We start from the raw sequence: 27,168 nt of genomic DNA on the forward strand, positions 1-27,168 counted from the left end.
CGCGGCTGGTGCGCCTGAGAAGCGATGGCGGCGGCCTGAACTCACCTATCGGTTCCGCGGCAGTCGGGCCTGGTCAGGGTCGGGGTTCAGTGAGTGAACGGTGAGTATGGGCCGGAGGGCTCCGAGAACTCGCGAGGGGATAAGGGACTGGGGCACATAGCCCCAGGTTTGGTGGCTGTCCAGGTTGTGAGGGGACAGGGTGAGGGGCTGGCATGTGATGAGGGGCCGAGCGTGAGTGTCTCAGGTAGGGAGAGCAGGACAAGAGCCTAGGGGTGCGTGGGCAAGTAAGGAGCTGGCTTGTATGAGGGGCTACGGTGCTTTCCAAGGGGCCGAGTGGAAGGGACTTGTGAACAGGAGGGGCTGGGGTGCTGTGGGCGGGGGTGAGGGACAGCCCCGGGATCCGAGGGTAGGGGTAAGGCCCGTGCAGGGTTGGGGAGAGGAAAGGGCCAAGGCGGGAGCGTGCAGGCTGGTGGTGAATTGGCGAGGGAGTTGAGGACTGGGCATCGGGGGAAGGACTGAGGGTTCCGAGACTTGGATAAGGGTGAGAGCGTGGTGCTGAAGCCTCCTTCAGTGGGCTGCCGTGGCCATTGAGACCAGTCGTAGTAGTAGACTGAGTAGAACAGCTTGGGTGGAAGTGTTGTGCGCTTGGCACTTCTGCTCCCATGGGTCCTACATATTTTGGGGGACAAAAAAAAAAAGGCATCGTGGACGAGAGTAACTATGAAATCATTTTTGAGGCTTAGTTTTCAACAGAATAATCACTGGGACCCCCATTCCCTCAGGTTCCTTCTTGGGACTGGAGGTTTTTGTTTTCTCTGCACCTGCTTCTAGGCACCCTTACTTTTCTGCTGCTCCTCACCTCTGCTGAGCTGTGGGGCTTTGATGGTTGTCATATATATTGGATTAACCACGTTCTGTTGCTAATTCTACTTTCATGGAAGTCACATGATTTGTTACATACAATACTATATTTAGATTCCCAAATAGGAAGGCTTTGCTCTCATATTCTTACAGGTAAATTAAAAAACAAACAAACAAAAACTAAGGTGAACTTATGTACAGTAAACTGTTCTTATTTAAAATGTACATGTTTGATGAGTTTTGACATGTTTATAACTGTGACACCACTTTCAAGATACTGACCATTTCTATTACCCCCAGAAGTTCTGTCCATTACCTTTGCAATTCATCACTTGCACTGTGAACTGGTACTGGGATCACTTTATTAGCATTTACAGGTCCCTATTTTCCTGCAACCCACATGCACATGAAAATTTTGAAAGTTCTGAAAACCTGGGTTTGCACTCAGTGATAATAGCCAGTTTCACACCAATAAATTTTTCTCTCTGCTGGCAGTCTGCCACAAAGCCTAGACACCTTCCTTAAGATCAGGAAGAGCTAGACCTCTCCTATCCAGACCCTTTTCTGAGAATTGGGGGCAGCCCAATTTCCCATTCTGTTCCAGTCTCAGCATCAGAACCAACTACTGTTCTGTTCCATGGTATGTTTTCATTGCTTCTGTCTGGAGGCCAAACAGGTTTTCATGCTGGTGGAACCCTTGGCAACCTGATGACAGTCAGAACCCTATAGAACTTATATGTATCATAACGGTACGACCAGTGCTTTCTAAACACTGGGCCAAGGATTTTTCCAGTCCATGTTAAAGTTTTCATCCATCCAAGGTGGAAGGAGAGAAAGACAACATATGAAACATGAGTTTTTCTTAAAAAAATTTATTTTGAGATTATTTCTGTTTTGGTGTTCAAGTGTTCTCCCACTAATGAAATAATGGTGATACTAGATGGTGGGTTTTAAAAAATGATCTTATTTGCCAAAATTTAACAGTCCTATATTTTAATATTTAAAGGATATTTCTACTGGTTAATAAACTTCAGAAATTTAGAGTGATGATGATGTGGTGGTTGTATTATGATGAGGAAACATGTCTTTATACAGTAATTCTAAATACTATCTCTGAACAGCATTATGCTTTGTAAAGCAATCTCAGATTTACATAGATACCTTGTGAAATAGGCAAGGACAGAAATTCTTATTTTATAGATGAAGGATCAAATTCAGAAGCCAGAAGCCACATAATGATAAAGTGCCAAAGCTGAATCCAAAATTTGGTCTCCTGAGACTGAGAGTGACTTGGAGAAAGAAAATTTGTAATAGCAAGTGTAGGTGATGTGGAATAAAAGGCACATGATGTATAGGAATGGTTGTAATGACGTGGAAGACTTTATAGTGGCAAGAAGCACTTTTTATGATTTGCACTTGTTCTGTTTGTAAAAGATGAAAAGTAGTGTGAGGGTGACTAGGGATGATGGTACTGCTTAATATTGTGGCAGTGACATAAGAACAGGTATACGTAATACCTGGATCATGTCATGATAGTGATAGGATGAGTCAAGTCACATGTCATAGGGTTCTTTGGGACTATTCCAAATTCTTGGTTATTTTAGAGAAATCATTGAGTTTAATAAGCTTATTGTTTGCTGTACTGAACTCTATTGAATAACTCTTTGTTGAATAGTACATTAAGTATAATATATAGCTCTGTGGTAGATTTGAGAAGATGAAACAGATGAGGATGATGATGTAGAGATAGAAACATGTTGTGTGTAACGATTTATTCCACATCTGCTAGTGCCAGGCATCCTCCCAAGTGCTGGGAGAACAAATTTATGCGTTCATATATTAATTCATTTTATTCAGCAACTACTTCGTTAACATACAGTCTGCCCTTGTGATGCTCACATTTTATGAGATAAAATAAATGAGACATGGTCCTCTGTGGTCTTAAGGAATTCTCAATCTGGTTGGGAAAGATAGACACATGAAAAAAATAATTTAAAATATGAAAATATGTTATAATGAGGTGATTACTTCTCTGTATCTAGTCTCAGTCTCTCCCTGTGTTCCAATTATATATATATTCAGTGATCTACTATATATCTGCAGATGTATCTCAAATTTAACATACCTAAAACAGAACTCATTGTCTTTGCTCTGAAAGCCTGCTTTTGCCACTTAGGCTCCATCTCAATCCAGGCAAGGACTTCGGTGTCATCTTCTATTCTTTCTGTACCTTCGCTCCTTGCATTTAATCAGGCACTAGAATCTTGAGGCATTTACTTTTCTGTTATATCTCTTTATTTCCATTGCTACAATGTCATTGTTAAAGCTTTAGTTTTCTTCCTCATCTCTCATATGTACTTCTTTTTTCCCCCAACAATCTCCTGCCTTCAAAAATTTCTTTTTCTCATTCATCCCTGGAATGATCTTTCTGAAAATACAAATCTGATCATGTAACTCTTACAGAGGGAACCTGGCTACAGGTTCCATTATTCCCATCTGGGTCACCAAAACTGTTACAGAGTGAAGGGCGGTTCTTTCACATGGTGCCTTGGTATAAAACCCAGTAACTAGTGTTGAGGAAAACAGGTCTTTATTTACAGTATTCCTACCTGGGGAAGGCAGTGAGCACTTGAGCTCAGAGCCCTGTTCTCCCATGGGACCCAGTACTTCCCTTGCTCTCCAAAAGGCTGTGAGCCAAAAAACATGCCCAGAAGTTCCCCATCCCTTATCTGTCAGCTCTGTCCTTCAGGTTCTGGGGTCTGATGTCATCAGCCTCTGTGTAACAGTCCAGGAAAACATGTGCTTTGCCCTTTCGAAGCCATATGGTATTCTCCGTTTCAGAGCAGCATGGAGTTCTTTTCAAAACTGCATGGAGTTCCTTCTCTGCCCTCCTTGCAAACTATGGATCTCCTCTCCTCTCTCCCTTTCCAAAATGTCTGCCACCTATTTTTAAATCCCTGAGTGCGTCCTGTGATGCAGTGGGTGTGGCAACCAATTCTGACCATTCACAGAACCTTGTGCAGGTTCTGTATGCTCTTTCAGCACCATTCCATAGTCAGAACCCCTCCCATCTCCTTGGGACCTTGGAAGAACCAAAACCATTTGCGTAACTAAGACACTAGCTATTAGCCACAGTCATGCAAAGGCATCTTAAAAGCTGTTCCCTTTTCCCCATCCCCCAACCTGCAGGCTCTGGGGATTTTTGGGGACTCCCACTCGGTAACATAACTTCTCAGTTTGAAAACTTTTGGCTCTTTGTGTTCTGTAGGACCACATCCATATTTTATTTTATTTTATTTTATATATTTTTTTAATGTTTTTTATTGATTATATTGTTAAAACAGTTCCAATTTTCTCCCCCTTGTTCCCCTCCACCCAGCACCCCCCTCCCCCAGCAATCCCCCCCAAGTCCATACCCCTGGTTCGTAAAAATTAACTATCCCCCCCCCTCAAATATTAGGACCCTTTGTAATCTTGTAAAGGACAATGGGCGAAGGTCTCAAGCTCCTCTAGCTGCTTCAAGCTGGACATGGTCGTCGTCCTACCTACCCTTGGGTCCAGAAATCCCTAATAAGAGTGGGGGTGTGGAGGGGAGGGTGGCCTTCCCACATGGGGAAGGATCGTGCAGACTCCAGGTCAGTTGGCTGTCTCCGGTCAACGGCGTGCTTGGTTTAACAGGCTGGTGTCCTTGTTGTGTTCTGGGGGCAACAGATTTGGCGAAAAGGGTTAAAAGACATCATTCAATCCATAACTACTAGATGACAAAAGGCAGGGATTAATTTTTCAATGTTCCATATTAGGGAAAAAAAAAAGCTTCTTTGTAAGAAGGTGTGCTAGGCACATCTTACCTGTCCAAAACCCTTTTGCCCATTATACTTAGTTTGGGCTGAGGTAAATAGTTTAGGTTTTTCCCCCTCTCAGACCACTGGGCCTTTTCTGTCCAAGCCATTAGGATAGAAAAGAGAAACCCGTTTTAAAGTGAAGCCCACAGACCACCCCATTCTTCCCCAACCCAGCCATTTAGTTCAGCCAAACCGTTGAGTCTCAGCAGGCAGCGCTGCAGAGAGGATTAAGTGAGGCTTATGCGTACAGATAATCACTCAGGTAATGCGATCATTGGCTTATGTCCTTTGAAAACAAAAAACACGTGTTAATTTATGTAACAGAACCCTCAAACAAGTCTCTAAATCTGGAGAAGAAACTTTTAAGACGGTTAGTTGCCCTGTTTTATACTCTACTACTGATCATTGTGATTTTCCTTGAATAATAATTTTTCTCCCTAAGGTTACCCTCCTTGTCTTTAAAGGGACTACATTAAGTCCATTTTTAATTTATCCTGTTCGTTTGCATAAACATAACAAGAGCAGCAAATGATCACTTATGATCTTTAGTTCTGCTTTGCTGGAACTTACCCAAGGAATATTTGGGGTGACCTTCAGTCTGTTCTTCAGGGCACAGAAGCTGTGCCACATATCCGGCATTCATCCTTGCCTGTACACACCTGTTTTTTCCAAGTCTTTCTGGTCTTTCCTTGTGCCTTAAGGTCCCTTCTAGCCATCTTTCAGGAAGACAACCTTCGTTCCTTCCCTGGAAAGATTGCTGTGGACCGCACAACCAACCATGGTACCAGGCCTTTTATCTCACGGGCTTTTATTACCTTTGAAAGTCATTCCCAGTTCCTCAGGGCTTTCTGGTAACAATCTGAGCCCAAGTATGTTTCCTTTAGGCTTGACATCCATATTTTTTAATGTGGCATTATTTGACCTCATCCCACCTCTCCAGCCTCATCTCTTGCCACGCCCTCCTCTGTTCTTGCTTGAATAAATTGTTCATAGTTCCTTAACAAACTTGTTACTTTTTTTGTGTGCCTTGAAATCTTTGTAATAACTGCTTCCTTTACTAGGAATGTTTTTTCTTCTCTGTCCAGTGAACTTCCGTCATCTTTAAGATCTAGTTCAGCCTCACATCCTTTTTGACATCTTTGTCACCCTCACCCAACAGGAGTAGAGATAATTATGTGTGACACGAGGATTCACTGTTGTGATTCATGTTGTGAGTTACAGGGGCTATGCTGGAGTAGATGAGAGGATTCCCTGTAAGAAGCAGAGGTGATACTGGGGCGAGGTGTGATAGTGAGCTGGAACTGTACACTGATAGCCCATTTGTCTTACACATGTTGGCTGAGAGATAGGCAAGATGTAAGCTGAGCTTAAGGTTGGTAGGCTTCTTTGAGGTAGTTCCTCCCCCTGCCTTTGTATTCCTAAGAGTTTTTAATCCAGTCTTTCTGCTTTCACTATGTAGGGTAACAGCCTCTTATATCATTGTCAGTAATCTTGTCTAGGAAGAGACGCCTTAGGATTTTACTGACCTGTTCTTAGAAGGTCATTCTGGCCCCTTTCTATCTGCTGTAGGTATTGGCAGGTGTCTCCCTGCCCCCAGTTCCCTTTTTCTCTTTGCCTCTCCCAGGGCAAAGGTTCAGAAGTGAGACTGAGCCACTTCCTGCTCTGTGCTTACTGTTCTGAGGTTGGTGAATACTTGCTGAGTGTGCCTGTAAGGCTGTATTTTGGGCTCTAAGGTGAGTGTCTAATCTTGGCTTTCTGTGGGTCTGAAAGATCATCTCTTCTTCCCCTTTATTCCCTGCGACTGGAGCCTGAAGGTAAATCTGTAAAAGGGGGGCAGGGATCTACTTTTTTCTAGCCTTTGCTATGGGAGGAAGAGAGACAGTAATAGGGTGGTGATTCCATAATATTTTATGTCTTGTTCTGAACTTTGCAGGGTTAACAGGGAGTTCGGAAGTCAAACTAGGTGATGAGGGACACCAAACCAGGATTTTTTGTTTCTGCAGTATGTGAACAGGGGCCAGGTTAAGCGTTGGCTTTTAGGTTCTGAGACACTGATTACAGCCTGACTCTTGTTCTTGAGGGCTTTGTAAAGAGAGGGGGTGGAGGTGAGGAAAGGTACTGGAGGCTAGACCCCCTAGGGTCTGTGAGCAGTGCTTTTTGTTGGTCAGGCAGTGGGACAAAAGTGAGCACCAGGTACATTGCAGTGTAGGTTTGGTAGTATTTGGAATTGAGTTCTAGAAGCTGGAGGCAGTTGAGTTTTGGACATGCTAATGCCTTACTTTGCTGAGACTGGATGCTTGGCCTGTCTTCAGCTGACTGGGATATGAGTGTGAGCAGGTGAGGGAAGGACATGTTAGGGCAGGTTAGATCTTTCCTCTCAGTCAGAGGTGAGGGCACCTAGGTCAGACAGGATCAGGAGTGGGAAGTGGGGAAAGGTAGATGTCGTTTATAGAGTACCTGCTTTTACGCCTGGAGTGCTACACAGGTTATCTTATTTAATTCCTAAAACAGTAACAATACTTATTTTATCAGAAATTTATAGATGAGAAAACTGAGGCTCTAGTGTGTGAAGTGTTTATTTAAGGTCACATAGCTGGAAAATGGTGGATTGAGATTCAAGCTTTTGTTTGAGGGACTCCAGAACTCATGCTTTACCTACTTCGTGTTTCTCTTGCTTGACTTTAGGGTGTCCATTGTTTTCAGTCCTCAATTGGATGTGATTGAGAAAGTGGTCTGTAAACAATAATACTCTTGTCTCAGTCAGGGTCTTTGCAGGTAACAGCACAAATCGGGTTTGGGAAACTTTAATAAAGGGATGATATTTACAGAGATAGGGGCAGAGTTTAAAGACTCCAACAGGGATGATCCAGTATCTCAGCGCTAATAACAGTGAGGGGGCTAGTAAGGCTAGTAACAGGAGACTTCTTACTGAGATTCTCAGCTGTTGGCTTTGCCTTCTCCATCCCATGCCTACTTAGACTGTAAGTATTTGGGTGGATGGGTAAGTACCTTTTCTGATGTGTTCCTGCAGCTGATAGTTACTAGTCTGAGTGACTGTTTTTGATGGTTTATAGGAAACCATGTGTGAAAGACGGAGCTTCCATTCTGTGGCTCTGTCACCTTCTCACCCCTTCTCTTCTCACCCACCCCACTGTCTTGGGTGAATGTTAGAGGGAAGGTTGGCTGGGGGTGGTAGTGGTAGGTATTTGCTTCCCTCTTTCAGATTTTGGATTTATCTGAAGTGGCACCCATCCTTCATTTATTTCTGTTGACCTCCTTTCTTAGAGAAAGCAATATACCTCTTTTTCTCCGACTAGTCCTGTGCCTTATTTTTTGTCAGTTATTCCCATCTTATTTACCCATAACCTCTTATTTTCTTCAGATTTCTTTTACTCACTTGACATATATCTTTGAGGCTCCCCATCCTAAAACCAAACCAAACCAAACAGTAAAAACGCTTTCTCTCGACTTCTCATTACCCCTCCTAGCTTCTTTAAACTGTTGCTCCGTTTTCATCCTTTCTTATATTACTGAATTTCCTGAAATTGCATCTTACTCGTCTTTGGCTCATAGTCATTCTTTAGCCAGTTACTTTCCTCAGTTTATCTAAAACTTGATTGCTAAAACTAACTGACCATTGTCAATGATCATTCTGCTTAATCTCTGTAGACTATACACTATGGGCAACCTCCAGTTTCTTGAAACGATTTTCCCTTTGACTTCTAGATAACCACTATTTCTTGGATTTCTCTTTTCATTTCTGGCTACCTTCACAGTTTTCTTTTAAAAGAGTCCACTTCCTTTGCTCTCCTAAATCCTGGTTTTCCCAAGGATGTCACCGTTAGCTCTTTAAATGATCTGCTGACCTCTTTGGGTGATTCCATCCACTTCCATAGCTTCATCTACCAAGCTGTTGACTCTTGCATTTATACTTCTAGTCTTGATTTCACTTTTGACTTCAAATATAATATTTTTACTTTCTTTCTGGATATCATGAATATTCTATATGTGTGTCAAAACTTAACATGTCTAAAAGTGTACCCATTCTCCTTTCTAAAATGCTATTCCTTTTGTGTTCCTAGTCTGTTAATGGCATTATCTTTTACTTAGTCTTCTCTTATCCTCCATTCATTTACCATGTCTTGTTGCTTTTATTTCATGAGTTAAGTTAAAACTGGAGGCAGATTTTCTGCATGTACATCCCAGTCTTGCATATACTAGCTGGTTAGCTTTGACAGTTTATTTAACCTTTCTAGACTTCCTCATGTGTAAAACGGAGATAATAGTACTTCTAGTGTTTCTGTGAGGTTTAAATGAGGTACTATATATAGTGCTTAGAATAGAGCCTGGCCCATGGGAAGTACTCAATATATTTTAGCTGTTATAATTATTTTAAAATCATCATTCAGTTCCCCAGGCATTTTTGAATGCCAGGCATTGTGTTGCCACTGAATTTCAAAGAAGAATGAATGATATGGCCACTTTGTTAAGGAGCTTGCTATTAATGGCAGAGATATTATAGATGTAAATAATTTCAGTATGGGACATGCTCAGATAGAGGTACATCCCAGATTTACCTTTTCTTTTCTAATCTTGCCCCTACTACCTTAGTTTATAGCATGCTTTTTTTAAAAGCAGATTATTGAAACAGATTCTTATTCATTGTCCACTGCCATCTATCTCTCTGCTCCACCTTGTACTGCTAATTTGACATATTTTTAAAGGCAAATTTGATCTTTTTATTTCCTTGTTTAAAAACTTCCTTTGTCTCCATAGATAAAACCAAACTCCTTAGCATGATATTCAATGATATTATATCCTTCACCCATATTTACCCTTCAACTCAATACTCTAGATAGATTGTAAACCACACCAAATTTGCAGTTGTTTTTCAGATTTGTCATGCTCTTTCCTAGTGCTGTATTTTTGTACGTACTGTTTTTAATATGAACAAGTCCTTTCCCTCTGCTCTCTTTGTGACCAGTGCCTATTAAAGATTTAAGTCAGATATCACCTTTCTGAAATCCTCCTATAACTTCCCAGGCAGAATTAGTTGCTTTCTTTCATGCCTCCATGACACTTTTGTAAATACCTCTGTTTATAATATTTACTGGAGTTTTTCTTAAGCTTCCCAGCAGCTTTTATCCATCTTTGTACTTAATAGTGCTTATGTAGCAAAGTGCTCAGTACTTTATCAGTGTGGACGTATGCTGAGTTAATCACTGAGTGAGTCTTGTCTTCTTTTTAGGGTCAGTCCCACCCTTTATAAGACTGTCTCCTGTCCCATAGAAGGTTTCCTTAAGCAAAGCTGTTGCTACATTTCTTTAGTTGAGAGCTGGTAATAATGAGAGAGAGCATCTGGGTTGAAGGGGAAGGCAGTGTGGGGCTGTTGCCAGGTCCCTGAGTTTCTTTAGCCCTTGTTGCGTAGAAAGAGGAAGGACAGCTGAACCACACCTTTCCTCTGAAGTTTTTACTTTTGAGAGACAATACTGCTGGGGGGGTGTGGTGGGTGTGAAGAAGAAGGAACTGTGAGCCAACGGCTATTTTGGTACTTTTCCCCTTTCTTTAGTGAGGGTGTCTCGTTCTGTCCCTAGGAGTGAGTGTTGATACCTGACAGGAGTGGGGAATATGTATGTTTATGAGAGTGTGTCCATTGTTCTGCTCTTTTATTGGTTCTGCATTTCCAGTTTTTAAAAGCATTCAGACAGTTAAGGGTCTATTTGCCCATTTCCACTGGGCAGGTTTCTGAGGAGGGAACTATGGTAGGCAGAACAAAATTTCCTCAGCAGTACAAGAGAGCTGGAGTTAGGTCAAGACTGGGTTTTTTGATTGTTTATTTGTTCATTTGTTTGTTCGTTCATTCACTCATTCACTTAAGTATTCATACATTCAACAAGTAGAGTCTTTAGGCACAACAGTAAATAAAACAGATAAACCATGCCCTCTATGAGCTTACATTATAGTGGGGAAGATAGACAAGTAAGTAATTCCAGGCATTGAAAACTGCTAAGAAGAAAATAGCATTAGTAAGCTAGAGTGAAGGTGGGAAGATGTACTATTTAGATAGAATTGTTGACTAAGGCCTCTCTTAGGAGATGGCATTTGAAAAGAACTGAGTGATGGGAATAACGTGAAGATCAGAAGAGCATTCCAGGCAGAGGAAACAGGGAAGTATTCACAAAGGCCTGTATGAGTAAAGTATGAGCGAGGAGGAGGAGGAGGAGGAGGATGGTAGGAAGTTACACAGATAAGATTATATGGGGCCCTTTAGGCCAAGGTAAGGGATTTGGATAATTACTAGTGTGATAGGAAGCCATTGGAGGGTATTCAGCAGAGGAGATATATAATTTAGGTTTTAAAAATATCTCTCTGGTTGCTGTGTGAAGAATAGACTCTCAGGGGGCAAGACGAGAAGCATGGATGCCAGATTGGAAGCTGTTGTAATGGTGAGACATGTTTTGAGGGTAGACATGATGGAGTTTGCTGCTGAACTGGATATTGGAGGTAAGGAAAAGAAATGAGGATGGTATCCAGGGTTTTGGCCTGAGCATGTAGGTGAATGTTGAAATGTATGGAGATAGAGAATGCTGAAAGGGATTTAGGCTTAGTGGTAAAAATGAGTTATGTTTTAGACATGTTACGTTGAAGCTGTTGAGAGAGAGAGAGTGTTTGTGTGTGTATGTGTAGTTTTCAATGAAATGGTGCTTCTGAGTTCTTTCTGTTGGTTAGTAGAAAGTGGTAGACTACTATTGATCTCTTCCATTCTCTCTTTTTGAATTAGATTTGCAAGTCTGGACTGGTCAGTAACCTCTAGGTTTGCCACTCCAGCCTGGTGTATCTTCTGGCTCCATGGTCGGCTACTGGCTCCTACAGACCGGATGAAGCTGACTAGAAACACAGGTGGAGAAAGCCTCCAGCTGGCAAAGTCTCAGAGTGTGGTACTCTGGCCGCTGGCCTTGCCCAGCCTTTCTCATGGAGAGGATGAACTGGCTGAGCAGACTGGCCTCCCGGGGCTCTGGGCACCGTGTACCTCAAGGGGCCAGTCTGCAGGCCCCTGTCATGGCTGACCCTGAGACTTGTCTTATGGTCTTCAAGAATCACTGGTCCCAGGTAGGAGACTATATGCCAAAAAGCCTAGTCTACTGGCTTCCTGAGTTCCCTAACCTCTGTGTTCTCTCAGTGTCCCAGTCAGTCACCCTAGTCATCTTAGATTCCTTCTTTCTTCTGTCCTGTGTCCCCAGGTGGTGCGAATCCTGGAGCGACAAGGCCCTCGGGCAGCTCCTGGGGGTTCAGATGATCTCAGTGCTGTGCGCAACCATACTTACCAGATGTTGACGCTACTGGCAGAGGACCGTGCAGTCCCTTCGGCCCCCACTGTCCCTGGGCCCCTTCTGGAGTTTGCTCTGCGCGAGGATCTGTTAACTCGTGTGTTGGCATGGCAGCTTCAATGGGATGAGCTTGGGGATGGGGTTGAAGAACGGCGGGCTGAGCAACTGAAACTATTTGAGATGCTGGTGAGCGAAGCTCGCCAGCCACTGTTGCGCCATGGTCCAGTTCGTGAGGCTCTGCTGACCTTGCTGGATGCCTGTGGCCGCCCTGTGCCCAGTAGCCCAGCACTGGATGAAGGCCTGGTGCTACTTCTTAGCCAGCTCTGTGTTTGTCTGGCCCGGGAGCCTTCATTGCTTGAGTTCTTCCTGCAGCCACCTTCTGAGCCTGGAGCTGCCCCCCGTCTCCTCCTCTTTTCTCTCCTTGTTCCCTTCGTCCATCGAGAGGGTACCCTGGGCCAGCAGGCCCGTGATGCCCTACTCCTGCTTATGGCCCTGTCAGCTGGGTGCTCCACCGTGGGCCGCTACATCGCAGATCACTCTTACTTCTGCCCGGTCAGCACCTCCTGGAATGGGGGGAGGGGGGCAGGGTGTGGTATACGGGCACTGGATAGGAGGTGAAGAGGGTCTGTGTATCAGGGCTTTCTCCTCAGGAACTAGCCCCATGGGTTTGAAAACTGCCTGGAGTTGGGGTGGGGATGAAACATGGGCTTAGGTGGATAGGGCAAATACTAAGGCTCTTTGTGGGCCAATGTTCCTAGATGATATCCTGAAACATTGGGTTATTAAATACCTGCTTTGGCAAAAACTCTTTCTCCTACTCCAATCAAAATTAATTTGGTAGCTCCCCTATTCTCCTTTTTTATATTGTCTGAGCCTTCAATAACCTGTCCTTGGGGGTGGCCTCCAGGTGCTGGCCACAGGGCTGAGTGCTCTGTACTCCTCGCTGCCCCGAAAAATTGAAGTTCCAGGGGATGACTGGCACTGTCTGCGACGGGAGGACTGGTTGGGAGTGCCAGCCCTTGCGCTCTTCATGAGTTCCCTAGAGTTCTGCAATGCAGTCATTCAGGTGGGACTGGGGTTCCCAGGAGGTCTGGCCCTGGAGATATGGTATGGGAGGGGTGCATCTCTGGAGTTCTGCTATTATGTCATTTTGGGGGTAGAGTGCCTACTTGTATTGTACCATTCTACTTTCTTTCAGACAGTTGTTCCTCTCACAATCCTCCCTTCTCTTTCTTGCACCCGTATAGGTGGCTCACCCTCTGGTACAGAAGCAGCTGGTTGATTATATCCATAATGGGTTCCTTGTACCTGTCATGGGCCCTGCCCTGCACAAGGTGAGAGTCATGGGTAGTAAGACAGAATAGGGGCTTAGGCTGATCGGTGGCAACTTCAGTGTCAAGACCAATGTGGGAGACAGTGGGCTAGGTACTCCTTCCTTTTGTCCCTGTCTGCTCCTGGTTTCTCCTCAAAACTCGGGGAAAACGACTCAGAACGTGTTCAGGGAAGCCCTAAATTTCCACTCTTTCCCTTCCCTTCGTCCAGACCTCTGTGGAGGAGATGATCGCCAGTACTGCCTATCTGGAACTTTTCCTACGGAGTATCTCAGAGCCTGCCTTGCTCCGTACCTTCCTGCGATTCCTGCTCTTACACCGGCATGACACCCACACCATCCTTGACACCCTCGTTGCCCGTATTGGCAGCAACTCCCGGGTATGGCCCCTACCTCTGTCCTGGCTTAGTCGGATGAGCCATCTTCTGTCTCTGACCTTTGTTCTAGAAGAGTGTTACTGCCCTTCTTTGGTCTTTGTCTCCAGCAATCACTTTAAAGTTGACAGTATTTACTTTCTAGTTATTTAACATTTAGCCATTTGGGTACAGATTTTAATCTACTCCCCTGCTTTTGTAATACGTGACTGTAGAACACAATTTCCTTTTCTGGATAACTGGCTGCTCATCACGGTCATAGAGAAGTTTTGCCATTGTGCTACTTGTGATGTAGCATTGACACAAGGTTCTTTTTATCCATGTAGTGCTCTGTGGCCTGTTTTGGGTGACTCAAGATCACTTTTTTGGGTTTTGTGTCTGCTTTGATAGGTGACCCAGTTGCTGCCGGTATGCTTACCTTTTTCCCCTTTGGATTTACTACATTTGAACTGCTATAACTTGAGGCACCTACCCACCTACCTACTTACATTCCTTCCTTTTGAATATTTGTGTTGAATGTTCACAGTGTGTCATACTGTTCACTGGTAGTGAATATATAATGGTAAACATGGTTGATGACTTCATGAAGCTTCTTGTATAGCTTGATTATGTTGGCCTGACTTCGTAATTTCTGTATTCTCTTGTAGCTTAAAGTAAGTCATACTGACTAGCCAGTCTGTGTGCCTATTTGTATTAGTTTCCCACTGCTGTAATAACAGATTATCACAAACAACACAAATTTGTTTATTAGCAAACACGTTACTAAAATAATTGAAAATTGTGGTCATTGTAATGAAAAACCAAGCATGGTAAAACAAAGAAAAACCTCTGAGGAGTGACATTGAGCCTAGACTTAAGGTCATGAGGGAGAAAGCTTATTAAAGAGCAAATGGAAGAACAGTCTAGGCAGATGAAGCAACATGCAAAGGACAACAAATGGGGAAGAGCTTAGTATATTTGAGAAAATGGAAGACCAGTGTGACAGCAGGTGTAGTGAGTAGAGGGGGAAGGGAATGAGATGAAAGTAGAGAAGTAAGTAGGGTTCAGATCATGCATGGCCTTGTAGACCATGGTAAGAAGTTTGAATTTTAACTAACAGAAATGTATATAAAATAGGAGTAAATAGTTTCCATGTAGTAAAGACCTGAAGTCTTTCTGGGGGAATAAAGTATTAGGTTAGCCATGGACTTTATGGCATTACAGTATTTTGGCTCTAGAACCATTTTTGTTTCCTCCTTTTTTACAAATAATTGGAGTTCCATGGGTCCTTGTGTTTAAAACAGAAGTTCTTGGGTCACTAAGGATTCTAGAAAACTATTCTACATAATTGAGGTACTTAGTAGGTTCTAGGTGGGTGAGGTTCCCAGATAGACAGGTTTTGTATAAGTGAGGTTTCTGAGTAGCTAAAGTAGGGTATGTACGAGATATTCTAGTCTCATTCTGATTAGACCATTATTTCTTTTCTTTTTTTCAGTGTAGTAATGATTTTTTTAATATGTTTTATTGATTATGCTGTTACAGTTGTCCCAATTTCTTTTCCCTTTGTTCCCCTTCACCCAGTGACATCCCTCCCTCCAGTTGTCCCCCCCCCTTAGTCCATGCCCAGTGGTTGTGCATATATTTCTTCTCAACATCTTCCTGTCTACTCCACTACCTCCTACTATGCTTCTTAATTCCTGTACCATCTCCCTCCCTTTCCCCACTTCCCCCTCCCTGCTGACCTCCCCCTATAATGTTCCCCATACCTATAATTCTTTTCACACTCTTGTTGTCTACTTAGTCTGCCTTGTTTTGGTTCCCTAGCTTCTGTTGTTGGTTGTTGTAATACACTTTTCATTTTAATGTTCATAGTTTTGATCCTCTTTCTCCTAAACAAGTCCCTTTAACATTTCATGTAACAGTGGTTTGGATCTGATGAACTCCTTCAGTTTTACTTTGTTCTGGAAGCACTTTCTCTGCCCTTCTATTCTGAATGACAGCTTCGCTGGATAGAGTAATCGTGGTTGTAGGTATTTGCTTTTCATTCCTTTGAATATTTCTTGCCAGTCCCTTCTTGCCTGCAGAGTTTCTTTTGAGAAATCAGCTGACAGTGTTATTGGGACCCCTTTGTATGTAATTGTCTTCTTCTCTCTTGCTGCTTTTAAGATTCTCTCTTTATCCTTAATTTTTGACATTTTGATTATAATGTGTCTTGGTGTGGTTCTCCTGGGTCCAGTTGTTTTGGAATTCTGTGCTTCCTGGACCTGTAAGTCTATTTCCTTCCCCAAGTTAGGGAAGTCGCGCTTCATTATTTTTTCACATAATTTTTCCATTTCTAGTTCTTTTTTTTTTTTTTTTTTTTCAGATTTAATGTGTTTTATTGATTAAAATATTACATTTGTGCCAATTTCCCTTCCCTCTGCTCCCCTCCACCATTTCTAGTTCTTCTTCACCTTCTGGCAACCCTATGATTCGGATGTTGGCCCGCTTATAGCTGTCCCATAGGTTTCTGAGCCTCTCATTTTCCTCACTTCTCGTTTTCTCTTTCTGCACTGGTTGACTGTTTGTTCCTTTCCTATGTTCCGATTTGTTGATTTGATCCCTGGTTTTCTTTCCCTCACCACTAGTTTCGTATGTGTTTTTGTTCATTTCAGCAGGGCTAGCCTTCATTCCTTCCCTGTCTTGTTTAAGATCTGCTGTTAGGTCTGTAAGCACTTTTATAAGCAAAGCTCTGAACTGTGCCTCAGAAAGGTTTCCTGTCTGCTGCTTAGTTAGATTAGAAATTTGCTGTCTGGTCAGCTGCGTCACTGGGATCTCTATCATGATCTGTGCCATCCTGAACAGTTTTGTGTTTACCTTTGCTTCCTGGGCAGAGTATCACACCTCCTATGCTATAGGGGGCGGAGCCCTGTGCACTCGTCACAACCGGGCGTTTTCTGCGGGGGTGGAGGTCCAGGATGGATTCCTGCCATTCAGTCTCTGCTGAGAGACCGGGGACCTCCTTCTCTGTCCCACCCCCACCGGGCCTCACAGTCCAAGGCAGTGGGGGGTCTGCTTTCCCTGGCTTTGGAATCGCAAGCTGACAGGTCTGGTCTGCAGTCGGGGATGCTCCCCAGGCGCTTCTCGCCTCCCCTTAAATATGGGTGTCTGTGCTTACCGCTGTCCTGTTGCCGTCACTGCTGCTGCCGCTGCCAGCACGGCTTGACCTCTCCTCCCCAGCTTTGTCCCTCCTACCTGTCTGGATGAGCACCACTTCTTTATAACTTCATATGTTGGACTTCCATTTATTTTCTGGAACTTCTGGTTATTGCTGGTTTTGCGGTAGTTGTATTCCTTCTTAGTTGTGGGGGGAGACGGAGCGGGTCAGTCTAGGCCTCCATCTTAGCTGGAAGTCTCCTGTGTTTGTTTGCTTCCGTGTTCCAGGGAGAGCTGTTGCTCCTACTATGTTGTAAGGGGCGGAGCCTTAGGTATTCGTCAGTAACAGGCGACCTGTTTCACCACGTTGTGGTGCTGTATGCGGGGGCGGGGTCTGCCTGGATGAGTATTTCTTCTTTATATCCTTGTTTGCTGGACTTTCATGAACTTTGATTTTCTGGAACTTCTGGTTGTTTCTAGTTTTGAGGTAGTTGTATTCCTTCTTAGCTGTGGAGGGAGACGCAGCATGTCTTGTCTACGCCTCCATCTTGGCCGGAAGTCCCTAGACCAGTGTTTCTGAATCAAGCTGTACACTTTCAAATTTGAAAGTGATAGTAACTACAATAGATTCTAAGTTATAATCTTTGAGAGTAGGCCTATGACATGTATATATTTTTAAATGTTCCAAAAAGTAATTATGATACATGTTTTGGTTAAGAATTATTGGAATACATGTCAAGGCTAGAATTTTACAAAGATATAAAAAAAATTTGTTTCTTACTCTGCTGATGTCAGACCATGGTCTTATATCTGTTTGATCTCAAGGAATGCCTGCTGTGTTTCAGGATGGTTGATTTCCTTCTTGGGGTCAATTTTTCTTTTTTCTGTACTAGCCTCTATCCATCTTGCTTTTGTCTTAATCTTATCCTAACTTCTTTGATTCTCCCTCCCTGTCTTTAGCATATATTCCTATGAGTCTTGCATTTGGTCCTCTGGTCTCAGGAACCTTTTAGGTTCTTGGGGTATTTCTTCTTGGTTCCTGCTTCTTGGAGGAACCAGATCTCTTCTGATTTCAGGATGCCTGTGTTGATCATGCAAATGCTTTCCTTTCCACTGTTTTGTCTTTTTAAGCTTGATTATGTTGACCTGACTTTGTAACTTCTGTAGCCTCTTTTGTGGCTTAAAGTAAACCATACTGACTAGCCAGCCTGTGTGCCTGACTATTTGTATTAGTTTCCTATTGCTTTAACAATAGAGTGCCATAAACATAGTGATTTAAAACAATACAAATTTATTATCTTACAGTTCTGTAGGTCATATGTCTGACATGAACTCTCCGGGCTAAAATCAGTGTTGGTGGGACTGTTTTCCTTTTTGGAGGTCTAGGAGAAGATCCGTTTCCTTGCTCATTCGGGTTTTTGGTAGAATTTTATTGTAGTTATAGGACTGAGAGTCCTGTTTTCTTGCTGGCAGTCCACTGAGGACCATTTCCAGCTTCTAGAGGCCAACTGATTCTTGGTTTATGGCCCCTTCTTCTGTCTTCAAAACCATCAGTGGTGGATTGAGTTCCTCTCATGCTTCAAATTGCTTCCTTTTTTTGACCCAGCTTTTAAGGGCTCATGTGATTTGATTGGGCCCACCTTGATAAACCAATACCTTCCTATGTCAAATTCCATAACCTCAATCATATCTGCAAGATCCCTTCTGCCATGTTAGGTAAAATATTTACAGGTTCTGGACCTCTGCAGGGGTTGGGGCAGGCGGGGCATTCTCCTTCCTATCATACAGCCTTTCAGTGAGTCTGCATGTTTTCAGTGCTGGTTAAATGGTCATTTAGGACAACCCTAAACATCCGCGCTGTCCACAATGTGAGCTGCTGTCTCGTCTGTTCTCCACTCTGGCTGGCTTTTCATTCTCGGTTAGTAAATGTTGAGCACCTAGACTGTGCAGGTGTAGACTAGGACCCCAAAGTTGTCTTCAGGGAACTCAAGGTGTCTAACATACTTGCCATAAGGAAAGTTACAGAAAGTGCTATGGGGATTCAGAAGAGTGAGGGAGAGCTTGCTGTCTGTTCTCTTGGCCCATCCAGAGGCTAACCCCCTTCTTCCTTTTCTAAAACAAAAAGTTTTACCTGCTTTGGACCCACCTATTTTTTTCCTTTTCCTGTCAGCTGCCCTTCAGCTTCCTTTATCATACCTTCAGAGAGAGAACACTGGTGTTGGTGAGGTGACTCAGACTGCTGTTCACAGCCCCACCCACTTCCCAGCTGGTATTCTTCCAGGTTCCCTCTGTTTCCTTGTTGGTAGGCATTCCCTTACTGTGCTTCTACAGTCTCTGCTGACAGGCTGTCGCCAGTTATGTTGCTGTCGTCTCCTGTTAGTCATTTATTCAGTCCTCGTATTTCCTAGGATCTCTCTTCTTGGATGTTCATTCCGTTTAAGTCTTGCTGGAATCTGTTGACTGGTATATACAGCCAGAGAGTCTGCTGATGTGTATGGTCTGTAGAAATATATTGAATTTTACACGTGGTTCATAGTGAAGTCTTGCCCACAAACATCAGTGATCATTTATTGAATGACTATTATGTGCCAGGCCTTGTGTACACTGTTCCTCTAGGAGTGGTTGGGGTTGGGCCTAGGGCTGGGGGGTTTCCCATTTGGTAAAAACATCTTGGAGGGTAGAGAGCTCTTATGGTGACTCCTTTCCTCCTCTGCCCCCCTGCTCCCCCAGCTCTGCATGGTCTCTCTGAGTCTCTTCAGGACCCTACTGAACCTCAGCTGTGAGGATGTCCTGCTGCAGCTGGTTCTCAGGTACCCATCAGGGCAGGGCTGAGGGATGGCCGATCCTGAACCTTCAGGGTCTTATGATTGCTAGGGCAGTAGGGTTATATTGGGTTTGTTCTTGTGTTTCCTATTGGAGCCAGTTCCATTGGCCTGATGTTCTCCCAGACCCCGTCCTTCCTTCCTGATCTACCCTGTGTCCCTTTTCTGCCATCTTTCCCAGGTATCTTGTCCCATGTAACCATGTGATGCTGAGCCAGAAACCAGCTGTGCGTGATGTGGATCTATATGGACGAGCAGCAGACAAATTTCTCTCCCTAATCCCACGCTGTTGTCGGCACCGGGCCCCCAGCCCACCCCGTCCAGAGCATGCTTCGTGGGCACGAGGTGGGCCTAGCAGAGAGTCAGGGAGAAGGGAGGATACCACGGGTATGGCTTGGACTCTGAGGGAGCCTAATAGAAAGGGAGGGGTAGAGGGAAGAAGGTGGCCCTGAGTGGCATTCCATCTTTGCAGAAATCACGAGGGGTCTTGTGGGGTGGATCCTTAATTCTGCCAAAGAAATTTAGCTTCTGAGCAAAGTTGTTCCTCTCTAGTCCAGTATTCTTCCTGTTTCCATAGTTTCTTTGGTGGCGGTGGATGAGGAAAAGCTTCGTTTGGAGGGTGGAGAGCCTGTTTCTGCTGCCTTATTGCCTTCTCTCTCAGTTTCCCTAGGTGTCTTATCCCTTTTCCTGGACCTCTGTTTCTTTGATTCCACTTACGCTTTTCTCCCATCTACAGGCCCTGGAAGCCCAAGTGTTGACTCCTCTTCTGTGGTGACAGTATCCCGACCTGCCACACCATCTCGTCTGTCCCTTTTCCTGCGACAGCAGAGCTTAGGTGGCACTGAGTCCCCAGCCCCAACCCCTCGCTCACCAGGGCTTGCTGCGTCCCCAGCCTCCAGCCCTGGTCGACGGCCCAGCCCTGCAGAGGAGCCTGGTGAGCTGGAAGACAATTACCTGGAGTATCTGCGTGAGGCGCGCCGTGGCGTGGACCGCTATGTCCGAGCCTGCCGCACCTGGTCTGCTCCCTATGACGGCGAGCGGCCCCCTCCTGAGCCCAGTCCTGTTGGCTCCCGGACTAAGAAACGCAGCCTACTGCCTGAGGAGGACAGGGACAATGTTGGGGAAGGGGAGGAGGAGGAGTTGGGGAGCCGGGGACTGGCTGGGGGTACAGGGGAGGGCCCTGGCCACCTACCTCCTCCTCAGCTCAATGGGATGCCAGGACCATGGCCTGAGGGGGCCAAGAAAGTTCGTCGGGTGCCACAGGAGGGAGCTGGGGAACTGCTAGAGGGCACCACTGAGGGCATGGCAGGACTAGAGGGCTTTGGGCAGGAGCTCCGGGATCTGGAGGTGGCATTGAGCAATGGGGGGGCTGTCTCAGAGCCTCCCCTAGAGCCTCCACTACCTCTTGAGGAGGAGGAGGCCTACGAGAGCTTCACCTGTCCCCCTGAGCCCCCTGGCCCCTTCCTCAGCAGCCCTTTGCGGACTCTCAACCAGCTGCCAAGCCAGCCCTTCACTGGTAAGCTACCTACCCTAGGCTTTTTCCTTTATGCACTCTTTGCATGTTTTCAATGTTGTTGGTGTTGGTTTCTGAGACTTCTTGGCCATGTCATTTCTGTGCACTTGCCTAGCTCCTCATCCATTTTGCTTGGGTTCCTTCTAGATACATATCATGTCATACTTGTGTCTTTGTGTCTCTGTATACGTCTTCCATGCTTGTGCTGTTTTGAATATGTTTGAGCCTTGTATGTCTATTTTATGTGCATGTTTCTCCTCTTCCCCACTCTGGCTGGCCATTTCCTGGGACTTGTGATCAGGTTATTCTCTGTTTGGTGTTTCCTTGTGAATCACAGCAATATATCTGAACCATGTGGAAGACATACCTGCTTACCTGTGTATGAGGCACCTGTCTGTAAACCATGTTGTTCCATGCTGTTCCCATCAGTTACCTGGCTGGGTTTTAGCTCTCCTGTCAGCTCTTCGGTGGCCCAGGATCAGCTCTTCTGGTGTTCTTCCCCTTCTCAGCCCTGGCCTCCTTTCTCCCATCTTCTTCACAGAAGGACTCAGTTTCAAATTTTTTTTGTTCCCTATCCTTGTACTTTGTTGGTTGCCATGACTCTCCAGTAAAAATTATTTAAGGACTTACGGTTAATAGTAAGGAAGGAAGCAGATAGAGCGAAATACCTCTTTAGGGCAAATGACAAAGTATAGCCCTGAGCTCATCAGCTGAGGTCTTTTGGTCTCTTCAGGAAGCTTTGGGAGCTAAACTTGACCTGAGTGGCCTGGCTAACTCCTCTTTGTTTTTGTTTGAGAGCCAGTTCTATTCAGCCCAGCCCTCAGCTGGTTCTTATTCTTACTACACACCCTATGTGAGGGGGAAGAAAAATGAACAAAAATATCACCTCTGGAAAGGAATGTAGTGCTTTGAACTAGATCCACCTTGAATTAAGATCCCATCTGTGCCATTGATGCATGTAAATCACTTACTGTGATGCTGGTACATTGCAAGATCTCAGCACCTGGTAGCTTTTTACTAGGATTATCGTCTCTTGAGTGAATGGCAGACAGTAGTTGACTAAGGCAGCTACCTACCTCTGGTTGTTTGTAGTCAAGTTGTCATGCCTTGATCAGTACATGTTCTGACCGGGCCTGGGATAAGCTGCCATCCTGCTTGCACAGCATCAGGGATTCTGCTCTGGAGTCAGGATGACTCCCTCTTGCAGACTACAGAAAATACATCTTTTCATTTATTTATTTAGAGTTTACTTTGCTCCTTCCTGCTTAGTACCACTAGAACATGGTGTGCAGGTTTTACCACATTCTTGAAGCATTAATTGAAGCTCTGTCCTTTTACTTCTTCGTAAACTCATCTGAGCTTTTTGAATTTACTGTTAGAAAAGTGCTAGGAAATGAGACGAACAGAAGGACAAAGTTATGAAGTATCTTAGGACCCTGTTAAGCTAGAGTTGTTTTGGAGCTAAGGCTAGTTGTGTACATCTGGATTGGAGAATGTTCTAGAATCTTTCCCAGGATTTACTGCCGCTTGCTCTTCATTATTCTCCTGTCCCAATTCATAGTGCAGTTCTTAGGTACTTCCCCCTATAAATCCCTGATCAGACAGACTGTGATGGTCTGGAGTGCTAGTGCTGGGGCTCTGGCCCTTTTTGAGGCTAGTTCGCCCAGCGGACTGCTCTAATCCTTTCTGTTATCCTCTTCCCCACCAGAGGGTCTGCCCTGAATTGGTTTTCTCTGACTCTGAACTAAGCTCTTTTATTCCTACAGATTCTTTTCCACCTTGATTCCCAGCTCCTGAAAAGAGTTGATTTCTTCTTTGATTCTTTTAAAGATTTCTCTCCTGACTTTAAAATGGCCCACATAGTCACCTTCTTTGCCTTTGCTGTACTTTCTCCCTGCTTTGTGCTTGACCTCTTGTTTTGTGTGTAACCTGATCCCTCTTTTGGTCCTAATCACTTTCTCACTTGTTCTTTCCTCTGTTGTGCCTCTTGGATGAAGCTTTTTTTTTTTAAACTGAGAAATATTATGTAGCTTATAGTTATTATTGAATACTTATAATTTGCCAGAATTTGGGTTAAATGCTTTATGTTAGTCTCTCTTTCATTCTCTTAGTAACTTTATAAGGTAGGTATATTTTCTTATTTCACCAAGTAGGAAACTATGCTTAGAGAATTTAGGTTCATCCAATAACTAGTAAAGGGTAAAGCTGAAATTTAAAATCAGGTCTGTCTAACTCCAGAGCCTATATGATCTGGCTCTTCAGCTCAAGTGTATGTAGTTAATATCTAGACTCTTGTGGGTACTTGTGGTGCTTGCCATTTTATCTTCTCCAGAATAAGTGGTCATAGCATATTTAAATATACCCAGAGACTGACCTACAAATAATTTTTATCTAGTGTGTGTGTGTGGGGGGGGGCGTCTCTTGTTTTTGGGAGGAATGCCTGTGATGTGCATTGTGTTCAGGCCTTATATCCTTGTGCCCACCTCCCCCAGGCCCCTTCATGGCTGTGCTCTTTGCCAAACTCGAGAACATGCTGCAGAACTCCGTCTATGTCAACTTCCTGCTGACAGGGCTGGTGGCCCAGCTGGCCTGTCACCCCCAGCCCCTGCTCCGCTCTTTCCTGCTCAACACCAACATGGTCTTCCAGCCCAGTGTCAAGTCCCTGCTGCAGGTGTGCGATGCATGCATGCATGGGTGCGTCCAGGCTCCATGGTGGGCTAGGCCCACAGCTGGAGTGACCCTGGGGAGCTGGGAATAGGCTCAGTGGGGCAAGAAAGGACTATGTCCATCCAGAGCTACCCAGAAATGTCATGAAGCTGTGCTTCCTAGGTGTTGGGCTCTGTGAAGAATAAAATTGAGAGCTTTGCAGCCTCCCAGGAGGACTTCCCAGCACTGCTCTCCAAAGCCAAGAAGTACCTCATTGCTCGTGGCAAGTTGGACTGGGCTGAGGGCCCTGCATCTGGACCTGCTCCTCGCCGCTCTGATCCTCTAGGTGAGGCCTACCCCACCACCCCTCTCCTGACCATCCCTACACAACTAATCAGCCTAGGTTAACTGAACCCTTGTTAAGGGTGAAGCTTTGCTCTGGGAACTGGGAGCTTGAGTCTTGGTGTTTGTTCCAAGGCTCTGGTCAGATGATGATATACTTCTATCCACTAAGAGCTAAATCAGCAGTATCAGCAAGAAGTGCTCCAGTAGTTGGACACAGGCAAGGGGACAGAGTAGTGTCTAGGTTAGCTATTGTTACAGCTTTGTAAAGGACATGGCATTTGACATGGACCTTGAGAGATGGGTAGGACTTGGTTTGGCAGAGGAGTAGGAAGGCCTTATTCCTTTGGTTAGGGGACAGCATGAGGTATTTAGTTGGTTAGGAGATTTGGGAGGTGGTAGAACTGTTAGTTGGTAGTAAGACTGGAAAGATCTGACCAGAGCAGAAGGTTTCCAGAGCAGAAGTTGGGCTGGGCAGAAGTTGTGCTCTTTTAGGCGGTGAGAAACCATTGGAGTTTCTTAGATCTGGGAGTGGAGAGATAAGTATATTCATGTGCTAGGTGAATTGAAACTCAAGAGAAAATGTAGAGCCGTCAGGGTGTGACCTTTAAGGCTTGAATTAGAACAGTAGAAATAGGAAGAATTTGATAAGGTGGAAATGGGACGGAACTGTTGGCGGAATTTGGTGAGTGGTTGTGGGGTACAAAGAGTATGGATGAGTTATATATGACCATGAAATTTTAAATCTAGATCTTTCAACCACAAATATCTGAGCACTTGCCATATGTGCTATGTATTCTTTGGTACAGGGGACTCAGGGTGGTACAAGATGAGATCTCTACCTTCAAAGAGCTGATAGTCTAGAGACTAGAGGATTGTTACAACCAAGGAAGCAAGGTCTCAAAGGTGGTATGATTTAGAGCAGCAGGAAAGGATTAACTTTGGAGAGGAAAAGATTTTTTTCCTCCTGAGTCAAAGGACGTGATATGTACCAAAGGAGTTGTGAGGCGTGGAAGGGAAGGTTAGGGAATTGAAGTTGTCCTTTGTTAATCAATGTAGTAGGCAAAATAATATGCCGAGACCAAGAGAGCAGATGTAGGATAGGGCTTAAGGAAAAAAGTGTATGGGCTGGTAAGAGAGTACCAGAAGGACTATTATATAGCTGTGAAGACCCAGTGAAGTTCCTTAGCCTGATTTCCTGATGGTCTAGTACTGTGAATAGTTCTTGCTTCCACATCTTGGTTCTGTCTTCTGTGAAGTGTCCAGGGATACAAAGGTAAATGAGAGAGTCCAAGACCTTAAGCTCAGAGATTAGTGTATGAGGTAGATGACATGTAAACAACTTAATACCATATGATTAGGGCAGTAGAATGGGAAATCAGTGGAGGACAAATCAGAGGAGATTTCTTGGAGAGGTAGGGATAGTGAAATTAAGCCAAGAATGAAAATAGTAGGGAGAGCAAAATTAAGGCAGAGGGGATTATAGAAGCATGGCAAGAGCTTGGAGGATTCCAGGAAAAACAGATAGGTGTGGATTCAAAAGCGGGATGGGATCTAGAGAATTTTGAGAAGAGGTTGAAGGAGTATGAGCCTGGTTTTGAAGGGTTTTGAATGCCACATTTAATAGACTTGAGTAGCATCATTCTGTAGTCAGTGTTAGAGGGAGAGGATGGGGACCATATCATGATCTAGAGACTAGATTCTTAGAGTGTAGAGCCTAGATATGGATGCAGATCCAGAGCCAGGAATCTAGACAGAATTACGAGGAGAGAGGTCAATATTTTAAGTGGCTCATTTGAGTCCAAGCTGACATGGAGTTGTCTGGCCACAACCAGTGGGAAGGTGGCTTTGCTAGAAGTTAAATGGCATAGGAGAGCAGGTCTTGGAGACGCAGTAGAGGATGACAAATGATAAAGTCCTGGATTGTATGATTACATATATAGCCTCTGTGGGTAATGAAGGAGCAGAGGATGTGGGTCAGGTGATACAGATAGGGCAAAGGTGGAAGTGGTTGACTCTAGTTCAGGAGAGTGATAGAAAGCATCAAGTAAAGGCATGTTATGGACTGAGGAGAAATAGCTTGGTTATAGTAGAATAGTGATTAGAAAGAGGAGAGGTAGAAGAATCCCTCAGGGTGAAGGGGCATGGAAAAGGAAGGGATCTTGGTGCCTGAGGTGTTGACTTACTGGAAAGACTGAGGATGATGGTTTGCTGGGAGGGAATGCTGGATGGAGGGAAGAAGGCTGGGTAGTCAAGAAGTCCTTGTACCTAGGGGGTGGGGAAATTTTGTCTTTTAGATCAATGGGGAGTTTACCTGAATTCCACACCTTCACGATGCCCCTGTTTATTTACAGTGAAGAGCCGGAGGCCGTCCTTGGGGGAGTTGCTTCTGCGGCATGCACACAGTCCAACCAGGGCCCGGCAGGCGGCACAGTTGGTTCATCAGCCTGGGAGAGATGGCACGGGACTTGGCCTAGGTGGGAGCTCCCCTGGGGCTTCAACTCCGGTTCTGGCCCCCCGGGGCGGGGCCACTGAGCGCCAAGGTGAGGCTCTGCGAGTCAAGAATGCTGTCTACTGTGCGGTCATTTTCCCTGAGTTTCTCAAGGAGCTGGCTGCCATCTCCCAGGCCCATGCTGTCACCTCGCCTTTCTTGTTGGATACTTCAGAGGAGGGAACTGTCCTTCCTATCTCAGACTTTGGGCCCCTCAATCCTTAACTTTCTTCCATGCACAATCAGGGCCTTGAGTGGCCTGGATTGGGGCCAGGGTGCAGGCTCCTTTTTATGTTTGGAGGGAGTGGCAAGAGGACTTTTTAATTTATTTCAGATGAATGTTTTATGGAGAACTTGTTGCAATATGTATAAAAGGGAAATCTCTATTCTGTGTTCATTCTTCTTTCCCACTGTGTTCATTCTTTCCCACCCTTTTCTGTGGGGCTGGGCCTCAAAGAGATTGTACATAGATGGGGAGGTGGTCAGGGATATTTTCTTTCTGGTG

At 44.7% G+C, this 27,168-nt stretch overlaps 1 protein-coding gene across 3 annotated transcripts; it reads left to right on the forward strand.

The window, feature by feature from the left end:
• On the forward strand, window positions 1-27,060 carry FHIP1B (FHF complex subunit HOOK interacting protein 1B). Of its 3 annotated transcripts, none has more exons than XM_090264512.1 (12): window positions 1-100; window positions 11,485-11,813; window positions 11,945-12,583; window positions 12,939-13,097; window positions 13,279-13,365; window positions 13,574-13,741; window positions 19,580-19,659; window positions 19,853-20,016; window positions 20,408-21,187; window positions 23,677-23,855; window positions 24,014-24,176; window positions 26,527-27,060. In XM_090264512.1, exons 2-12 carry the CDS (start codon window positions 11,676-11,678, stop codon window positions 26,886-26,888), a joined length of 2,919 nt encoding a protein of 972 aa, XP_090120638.1. In that variant the 5' UTR covers window positions 1-100; window positions 11,485-11,675; the 3' UTR covers window positions 26,889-27,060. The 3 variants fall into 3 exon arrangements, with proteins under 3 accessions (XP_090120638.1, XP_090120651.1, XP_090120645.1); XM_090264519.1 differs by lacking the exon at window positions 1-100 and adding an exon at window positions 6,371-6,436; XM_090264525.1 differs by lacking the exon at window positions 26,527-27,060 and having other exon boundaries at window positions 23,677-23,878; window positions 24,014-24,088.
• The last annotated feature ends 108 nt before the right edge of the window (window positions 27,061-27,168 follow it).

Source organism: Furipterus horrens, unplaced genomic scaffold (genome assembly GCF_987537825.1).
Source record: "Furipterus horrens unplaced genomic scaffold, mFurHor1.1.pri manual_scaffold_2, whole genome shotgun sequence".
Taxonomy (NCBI): domain Eukaryota; kingdom Metazoa; phylum Chordata; class Mammalia; order Chiroptera; family Furipteridae; genus Furipterus; species Furipterus horrens.

What these genes read in the sequence shown, in the direction of transcription:
- FHIP1B (XM_090264512.1), top strand. Translation starts at nt 11,676, where the DNA reads ATGGAGAGGATGAACTGGCTGAGCAGACTGGCCTCCCGGGGCTCTGGG. An exon ending in ATCACTCTTACTTCTGCCCG is followed by an intron (nt 12,584 to 12,938) that starts GTCAGCACCTCC and finishes GGTGGCCTCCAG; the next exon opens with GTGCTGGCCACAGGGCTGAG. An exon ending in GTATTGGCAGCAACTCCCGG is followed by an intron (nt 13,742 to 19,579) that starts GTATGGCCCCTA and finishes CTGCTCCCCCAG; the next exon opens with CTCTGCATGGTCTCTCTGAG.